The sequence below is a fragment of the Macaca mulatta genome, chromosome 1 (assembly GCF_049350105.2).
Source record: "Macaca mulatta isolate MMU2019108-1 chromosome 1, T2T-MMU8v2.0, whole genome shotgun sequence".
NCBI lineage: Eukaryota > Metazoa > Chordata > Mammalia > Primates > Cercopithecidae > Macaca > Macaca mulatta.
Window position 1 is genome coordinate 153302838 of NC_133406.1, and position 9663 is coordinate 153312500.

The 9663-nt window shown below is 36.8% G+C and overlaps 2 protein-coding genes across 4 annotated transcripts in view; one reads left to right on the forward strand and one right to left on the reverse strand.

Annotated features, from left to right (window-relative positions):
- Positions 1 to 248: 248 nt before the first annotated feature.
- Positions 249 to 9663, reverse strand: part of LMO4 (LIM domain only 4) — a 146676-nt gene continuing 137261 nt past the window's right edge. For 2 of the 3 annotated variants that reach the window (XM_015143885.3, XM_015143877.3), the window contains 3 exons: positions 9563 to 9659; positions 9005 to 9160; positions 249 to 4408 (listed from right to left, as the gene is read on the reverse strand). In XM_015143885.3, coding sequence (XP_014999371.1) covers positions 4400 to 4408; positions 9005 to 9160; positions 9563 to 9659 — 262 coding nt within the window. In that variant the 3' untranslated portion in view covers positions 249 to 4399. The remainder of the gene's footprint in view (positions 4409 to 9004; positions 9161 to 9562; positions 9660 to 9663) is intronic. The other variant, NM_001257841.1, reaches the window with a different exon arrangement.
- Positions 4557 to 9663, forward strand: part of LOC144332728 (uncharacterized) — a 33549-nt gene continuing 28442 nt past the window's right edge. The window contains exon 1 of the mRNA XM_077953263.1: positions 4557 to 9663. This exon is cut by the window's right edge and continues 4337 nt beyond it. The gene's annotated coding sequence lies outside the window, so the exon portion shown is untranslated.

The window sequence follows — 9663 nt, forward strand, 5'->3', positions numbered from 1 at the left end:
ATTCTCACTCAACAAATTCTGAATGTCAGATCTACTGGAAGAACTCAGTTCAGATCCTTCCTCTCCCAGCAGGTTTTGATCTGGTGGTGATGATGTCAATACCTAGGAAAGGCTGTCCTGCCCTGGTTCTGAGGGGAGAGAGACAATTAAAATCGGTACTTTGGTGACTCTACTCAGGCTTGTCCATTCTAACAGGGAGTCATTAAACAACTTTCCAGTGTCATTCAAAGAACTTATAACTGAATCAATTGATTTTCATCCTCTGCTTTATTAGTTGTGATTTAGGAAATAGAATGGCCCTGTTTACACAGCTGTAACATGTCAGGGCCTGTAGTACATTATTGGCTTGAGGCCTCCGAGTTGCCGTCCATTCTCAGCAGAATCAATCTGAACTTGAAAACATTCCCTCTAGGAAACATGCACGTATCTACTAGCATAAAGCACTTCTTGTACAACTGAAAACAGTATTCACTTGAGGTAAGTTGCAAGTTTACCTTCCAAAAATCAGCCCCCGCTTGTCATTGCTCTCAGCATGTTCACTATGGGAGAAGAGGGCTACAAATGCCTCTTTAACTAGGTACCCAGCATCGGTGAATGTGTTACACTTTGCTGCTAGTCAGATCTCAGACTCTGCAAGTGGGAGTAGCTGCCTGTTTAACATGCGTTCAGAGCACTGCCAATCTAAAATGGCTGCTCAGTAATACTTTAATTGCAGTTTCATGGAAACAAATTGCTATTTAACTGCAATAAGCATTTCTGTGACTTGGCTGGACTAACAATAGGTGAGTCTTAGTAACAAAGCTACAAGTAACATTAACTTGTAAATGGCCTTTTTCCAATGGCCTCTTAAAGGAGTCATAGGTGGGACAGCACCCAGGACAGAACTCCCTGGTGAAGGGTGAAGGGGTCTTTGGGGTGAAGGGTGAAAGGATTTTTTGATTTCCTTAATTTAAATACAATTAGGCTACACAGAAACTCTTCACTAGACTCCATATGTAGATCTTGGGTTCACTGTTATATGATTTATGGGCCCTAAGAAACATTTTATATAAATAGTAGTACACATTAGAATCTTACTATATTGACATTTGAAGCCCTTTAAGGGCTTCATTTTAGATGTTCAGTTGTTTCAAGTATCTGTTAATAAGGGCAAAAGAATTTAAACACAGCTAATATTAAGAGGATGACAATTTCACAACTTCATTTTGGTGTGACAGTTTTCTCATTTTGTATTTTATAAGACACTACAGTCCAGGTTAAACTATTTCCTAATAAATCATGAAAGAGCTGAAAATAGTTTCTAGTGGCAAACAATTTGGTTTGGAAAAGCTTCAGGCTCCCCTGCCTTGCGGGATGTGTAAATCTAACTAGACAGTTAGGTAAAAAACATTAAACCCTTTTAGAGGACAATCTTTTTACAAAATTGTTTCATTAGCAAGAGTGACAATTTGCATGATTGAGACATTTATATGTATCATAAACATAATTTTTTTTATCGGTTCAGCAGGGCTAAGTAACGTTTGCTTTTATTTTTAATTGCACTTGCTTGTAGGGACTGGGGGCCATCTTGCTCTATGACATGCTTAATATTAAGTAAATCCTTTCAAAAGAAGTGTCCATCTCGCTAACTAGTAACATCACAAATGCAATGGATGAAAGGTAGAATAAACTCATAGACTTTTTTTTTTTTTCCTAAGCAATGCTGAGGTTGGGGGAGGAACTGCACACAATCGCTGCTCACATCTGAATAAACCTGAGTGTTTTTAGTAGCTTTCCATCCACACAGAGCATCCCCATTAGAGCCAGGTTTTATTGTTTGAAATGCCTCTGGTTTCAAGAAAGTGTTTTACCTAAAGCAAGACTACTACTTAAATATGTTCTATTGTATATTCATAGCTCCATTAGTCCTTCTCCAATTTAGCACATCAAAGAGAAGGCTTCATCACTTGCATGTGGATTATACTAACATGAGTGACATTTGTAATCTTATAGGTCTGCAACTTAAGAAATGCTTTTAGAAGCTCATTATTAAATACGCAGCAGTGCTTGAGGAACCAGCCATATAATAGTTTATTTAAAGTCTGTAATGACCTTAGCCCTCCACATCACTAAATGCCACAATATATTATTTACTAAAATTATTAACCACCTCCTTTGAATTTCTACACTATCAGGGACATGAGTGCTCATGCCAAAAAGAATATAGAAAATGCCTGCAATCTCATTAACATATTTCCCCCTTTACCATCCCAGTCTAACTTCCTTGAGAAAGTTTCTTAAAGGAAAAAAACAAAAACAAAAACAAATATAAGAACCAGCAACTAGCTTGAAGAAATTCCCCAAGGATCTAATTCAGAGAGACATCTAATTCAAACAGATATATATGTGATTTCTTCATATTATTTCCTTGCATTTTGTTTTTATAAGGTTCTAACAAAACTATTCACTTCTGCCTTTACAATCTCCTCTAGGTTTGAGGTTCAAGCAACTGATTTTTTTCCCCCCTGCCCTGGAATCTCTGAAAACAGGAAGTGAGCACATTTCTCAAAGGGAAGCTGACTGGTAGTTGAGATGTGCTGGGCTAGACCTCTCTACATGGCTCCATGGCTATTCTCAGAGGGAGGGTCTACACCAGGCGCTTTTCTGGAACAAAATAAATGCCATCTTAAAAAAGAAAATTTTAAATACTAGTGTTCACACACCTGGTTTTATTAGTCTGTGATGGAAGTTATAGTTGAAATTTGCTCACATCTAAGGAAGCTGGCAGTACAACCTCAGCCTGCAGGCCTATTTGGTTTTCCTCCTTCTAGCACTAGCTGTGTTATACCCACATGCTTTCCGGAGGGCAGCTCTGCGGGCAGTGCAGGCGCTGTCGTGGACATTCTGCTGCCTGCAACCAGCAACTCAGTATCTCAAGACTAAGACTAAACGAAGTCAGAATCTTCCCCCAAAATACATACAGAAAGGCAGAGTCAGTCAAGAAGTCTAGGAGCAAAACAAAATAAACATATCTTATAGCCGACCACACGAGCCTAAAGGTCACCAGGAACCAGCTACTTCACCCATCAAAGATCACTATAAAAGAACTCTGGGTCCCTACAACTAGGTGAGTTTCAAAATATGTACAGTTATGACTTAGAAATTGTGACTTCCTTCAAAAGCTATAAACTTGGTAAGAGAGCAGGATGGTTGTGTCATATATATATATATATATATATATATATATATATATATATTTTTTTTTTTTTTTACATACTTTTCATCAATACCCAAGGCTTTGCTATTGAGAAAAAGAATAAACAAAATAGTGGATACTCAAGTATTTATATATAAACACAAAAGACTTACTGTGATCTAGAAGTGTAACGAAATGCTGTTAACAGAATATTCTTGACTTATAGAAAGGACTGTTAGAAACTTTGCTTTGTACCCCTGCCAATAATGGATGGCGTGGTTAAGTAATTTGAAGAATATCTTACTGGTCAAGAGCTAAATAAATATACCACCTCCCTCAACTCCTTCAAATTTAAAGTGAGCTTGTTATTCAATAATAAAAACTGAATGTTTCCAAAATACAGAAAAGAAAAAGCAGTGTTTAAACCCAAACACCATTAAATATTTTTTCTTTTAAGTTTTTATTATTTAAATACACCATACTAGAGCAAATGTCTCTGAAAATATCACAAATAAAAGATTTTTTTTTTCTTCATTCAGCAAATTAGAAGTGGGGGAATTTTCTACACAGTAGCTGCTATGAGCCTGATTTTTTTTCCAATTTTTTTTTCTTTTTTTCATTCTTTTTTTTCTTTGCCATGGGAGTAGCAACATTAGGACAAAACACTTACATGCATACATACATTGTATTTTACAGAGATACAATAAGTGTTTGTGATAGAATATCACAAAAGCCACATCTCTTTCCTTTATCTCATGTTCAGTTTTGATTGAAACACGTTTCCTTACAACACTTAAATATACAAAGAGCAAATAGAATGTTGTTAAGGTAAAACACAGGGTACAAACTCTGGCCAGTGCCCTGCTAATTGTTAATGAGGGTAGAAAGCAGATTTGAATGCTTCTTTTAATTAGCTTCATTAGTCATTTCCCTCCCCCCCCCAGCTCCCTCCCCCCCCCCCCAAGATGTCCTCTGGTGGATCTTTTTTCATTTTCTCTACAGTCTCCCATTAGCCCAGGTTCATGGAGTCCTTAATGTTCATATTCAGTCATTTTAATACACCAATAAATGCGGGAAGGGCAATCAAGACTAAAGAAGGTGCAATGGCATGGAGCTGGCACTGGTGCTAGCTACAAAGGTGACTTGTCTATTGAAGACACATGGGATCCACCTGTGATGAACAAATCTGAGATGAAGGCACGCATTCTGCATTACTCTGACCTTTTAGCAGACCTGCAAGAAATAAAAACGGGCATCTTAGCTAAAATGCTAAATTTGAGAGATATTAAACTCAAATATGACTGCTTTTGTCTTCCCCACATTCGCTAATCTTCTTGTATTAGATTACTTTCCAACTGTGACTTGATAGAGGCTTTCTATGCTACTTACTCTGGCAGTGAAGAACTAAAGCATAACATTTTCTGCAGTTTTACTAGCAAAGAAAATGAGACAGAAAATGGACACTCAGAAAGTTTCTGGTGTAAAGTACTACAATTAATTGCTTAACTCTGTTAAGAGAAAGTGTCTTTCCAAAAGGAATGTAACATCTTGCCCAGCAGTGGGATCTTGAATTTTTTAAATAGCGGGGACATTCCAAGACAAGTTCCTACCCAGGAAGTTTGGGGTTAATAAACTCAACCGTGTAACCTTTAGGAATGTTGCTTAAACTGCTTGTGTCTCAGTTTCCTCATCTTTAAAGAAGGGATAATGACGCTGTTATGATAATTACATAATACATAGGGGAGCACTTTCAACAGTGCTTGGCCCTTAATAAAACCTCAACGAATAATGGCAGTTATCATTATTATTCTGATATCCCCATGTGAAAAATATTCACCCATTTGGTACTACCTATAGGTGTATGTGTGTCTGTATGAAAATTTCTATGTACAAATATTCACATATTTTTCACTATTTCCTATCTGCTATGTCTGCTATAGTTACACAAATATGTGAATCAATACATGTAATGTGTTAATGACTTGTGATAGAAAAAAGAACATAGTTCAATGCAAGGGTAGCTTCAATGTCTAAGTCAGAAATGGAAATCCACACACTTGTCAAATACAATCTGTTTGCAATTACCAAAATGAAATAATATATATTAGGTTTTTATGGTTTTTAAATGACATTTTGAGCTTCCCAGAAGTTCTCATTTCACTCTTTCCCTAACTTACAAAAAGCCTGTAGTCTATTAGGAACTGCAACCCCCCACTTCTAAGCTAATTAAAGTGGTGGAGGCTTAATTCCCCAGAGTGGAAGCTCAGTGTGAGAAAGGTAATTTGTCTGTCCAGAACAAAGATGCGGCAGCAGCCAGCAAGCATATTTAATAAATGAGCATCAAATGTCCTCTACGATGGACACACACAACACCAATTATGTAACTATGGGGGAACTGCGAAGTGACATGTCAACTAGAACACTCACTAAATTTTCCTCCAACTAAAGAGATGTGATCTAACTCTGTTCCACTGAAAAGCACAGATAATTCTAGATGGTACCATCACACTTTTGAGTGGAAGAAAAAAATTCCAGAACAGGCAGCAATCTACAAAAGAAAAAATTAGGCACAATTCCTGATTCACATAACCCTCTAGAAGGCAGTATTCTCCCGAAGCTAGCCAAGCCTCCTTTAAGTGATATAGGTTACAAAATGTTGTAGATCCTTGAAAACTAGTGGCCTGAGATTTCAGTCCATCTGAAATGCAAGACTTCAATCACTGTATGATTTAAAAGCTTAAAATTATTTTTCTTGGAATATACAACAGCCAATGATGCAGAACAACCACTACACAGCCCAGACCCTGGGAACAAATCTCCGAATAAAAGTTTAAAGGGACCAGACAATGGGGGCCTATATTTTCCATGCAATTAACTGCCTTTAAAGAAGGGATGTTCGAATAATCAACTCATTGCTTTTAAGCCAGAGGATGCTTGAGTGTATTTACCACGCATGATACACCAAAAATGTAATTGATTCTGCGAATAGAAGGAAAACGGCCAAAATAAATGTCCAATTTTCCCTACCAAAAATATGGAGAACAAGAGAAGAGAAAATAATAAAACAAAGCCATTTGTCATTTCTCCCCATCTCATCGCCTCCAGAAAAGAAACGCCACAGGGTTTTGGGAAAATAATTTTAAAGCCTCTCCAGTTCCAAAAAGCAGTTTATGTTCCATCAGGAAGTGTGTTTTCATTAACTCTTCCCCCTTGCCCTCTCATTAATATCTCTCTGGACCATGTTCAGCTTGCCCAAAACCTTTCTTTATAAAAACTACCTTGTGAATTGACCGTGCTCATGGTGAGCTGAGCACCAAGGGCAAAAATGTGAGACACTTATGCCAACGGGGAAATGTTCTTAATTAACAGCACCCCCAAAACACAGCTTCTCACCAAGGTCTGACAAGAACATATCCTTAAATTGTATTTCCTTGTGCCTTTTAAGAGCTATTAATTTTTGAAGGCCACCTGTCTCTTTTTTGTCTTCCAACATTAAGAAAATATACACTAATAGGTTCTTATTCATTGCCTAAAATATATTTAGTGTTCCAAAATGAATACCCTACCACTGCCATCCTGGAAAAGGTGTAGAAAACAGGTTTCAATGAAAGGCACAATACATGTAATCTCATCAACAGGTAAACCTGGTTTTTCTGCAGTTCTCCTCCCTAACACCTCTAAATTTACGCCATCTTATACTGTAAAAGATGGTATGAAAGCCTGCTCATATTTCTCAGGTCTGCTTTATACTTAGTCCCTACCTAACATTGCTATTGCCTGTATTCAGTGCTTCACAATCTAGCAACATTTTCCATCTCATTTCTACATCCTTTCATTCTCACCATGCATGCTGGTGAACTGCAACAATCATTTTTTTGTATAGTACTTTGCTAAGTCAGAGAAAGAAATGGTATAAAACCAGCAACAAAGTGAAGCTCTAACTCGGGGAAAAATTAAGCTTTGACATCAGGAGCGGACAGGTCTACCATTTTATTCCTAGCATATTTTTTCTTTTTTGCCAGTAACTACAAACAGCTTTGCCTCTATTTTGAATAGGTACCTCAAAATATTTGTTACTCATTCATTGTTTCAACTCTGCCCTGTAGATTCACTTCATTAGAATCCAGATCATAAAAACCTTTAAGCATTTATATGTCTAGGCACTCCTTAAAGAAGCTTGAAATGCCTCATCAGCAGTGACTGGTTAGTTTCCAATTAAAGAGTTTGACTTTTATTCTTAAAATGGTTATTCTATGTAGCTTCCCATATTAATAAATTAAATAAAAGTGCACATAATTTCATGTAATTAACACTAAGAAACGGAACATACAGTTAAAATTATCATAAACTTGAGCAAGGGAACCTTTTCATCAAATATGAAATCAAATATGCTGCATCAAAATATGGCAGCATAATTTTAATGGTTAAAAGTTTTCAAATATTTGTCATCCACCCACCTCTACCACCGCACTAAGAAAATGCATTACAGAAGACAAAGAAGTCTATTATTTTCCCCGAGATTTTTGAAGCTTGCTAAATTCCTATTTGCAGATAAATGTTGTTGTGTTTTTTTTTTTGTGATCCTTACTACAGACATTAATGAAGTTCCTATTGTAAATCCATAAAGAATTACCAAGTGAAGTGTGCACTTTTTGTTTCAATGCAATAACTCAGTGCTGTGTGATTGCCTGGGTTAATGATGAAAAAGTCAAACATACTATCAGAGCTGATGGAAAAATCTATCACCAATCTGAAATTAAAATTCATCTGTGGTCAATAAGATTTAATATCCATGCAAGTGGCGCTGTAAAGAGTAAATGAATCAATGTCATCAATACATAATCAGTATGAAATATGATGTGAATAAAATTATGCACACGAGTCACACATTTCACTCTTTTCTGGGCCAGTGTGGAATGAACAGTCTCTTAACTGAAGGTTGACAGTAATTGTTACAAATTAGGCACAGCAGTTATCAAAATGCACTCACTTGCATAGCTATAGGACTTATTAAGGAGATTAAAATAGATCTGAAACTATCCAGTACTGGGGGTGCTGGACAACTGTTGATCACCAATTTTTCCCTCTGGAATATCTTCTAATACTACATGACTTGTATATTTGTATAATTTCCTAATTTTTAATTCTGGTACAAGGACTTTCAAGTTGTGGATTAAGAATCAAGATACATAATCTTTAATGGCACTATTAATGGCACTAAGCAGGTTAGCAAAAACAAGAACTTGGTTTTAAATGTCATAACTTATTCAAATGTTATGGTACCACCAAAGAACAAAAATGCCCTCCCATGGAATTACAGAATGTTTTGTAAAATTACTCTTCCAGAAGTAAATGAATCGTAAATTGGGTTTGGAAAGGCAGGTGTCCGGATTGCTATTCCTAATGCAGAAATCATTCTTTCATGACAAAGATCTTTATTCTCTTTGCCTACCATAAATGTTCTAATTTTCCTCCCACGATAACATATCACATCACGTTTCTGAATTTCAAAATTGTCAAATGGAATAAATAACCAGTTATATGGAAGCTTTACATTTTGTTTGCTTTTGCATGTGATAATCTTATGTTCAATGTTGAGTGAAGCTACAGATATAACCAAGTCAGAATGTATTTTTTTTTTAACTACAAAGGATTCACAATTTCATCAGCTATCCTACTTCTGAACACTCTATGTACAACTAGTAATCTACATTTCTTTAAAAGGGCACACAAAAATACAACCACCCCAGAAAACTCTCTTGCTAGGTTAAGAGGCTGAACCTTCCAACTTGCTGTAATAAAGCTTATTAGTAATTGCTGGGTATTCACCTTCTGGTCTGGCAGTAGTGGATTGCTCTGAAGTGAATTCAAATGGCCATTGATGAGAGCTGTAGGTCTATCATGTTCACAAAATAAACTGCCATTGATGTAGTGAAACCGATCTCCCGGGACCAGGCGATTCCGGCAGGTAGAGCATGTAAAACACTGAAAGGGAAAAACAAACCCACTGAAAACAAGGTACAAATTAAGTATTTTTTTGGTCACAAGTTTATACTGGTTTTTAAGCAGGTATCTGTCAAGTACAGAGGCACTTAGGGTTTAGCGTTTTTTCTTCCTTCGACAGAACTCCAGAAAACAGCCAAACTGCTATCAATTGGACCAGGCTAAATGAGGACAAATCCAAATACGTGTGTATTTCTGTCTGCAGCATAGGGGAAGTGTGGTCTGTGCATGTGGATGTGTAACAATCACTGCCATGCTACAATTTCAATCATTCTTTTAAGTGTCTGCAGCTTGAGAAAACAGTTCATACCAAGGAGAAATGCTTTGTCCCCACGTAGGTAGGAAAGGTATGATTTTTTTTTTTTAAAGAGATGCAAATACTACCTTAAGATGATACACATTGCCTTGCGCCCTCATGACGAGTTCGCTCGCAGGAATTGACTGTCCGCAAGCGCTGCAAGCACCGCTATTCCCAAATAACCTGA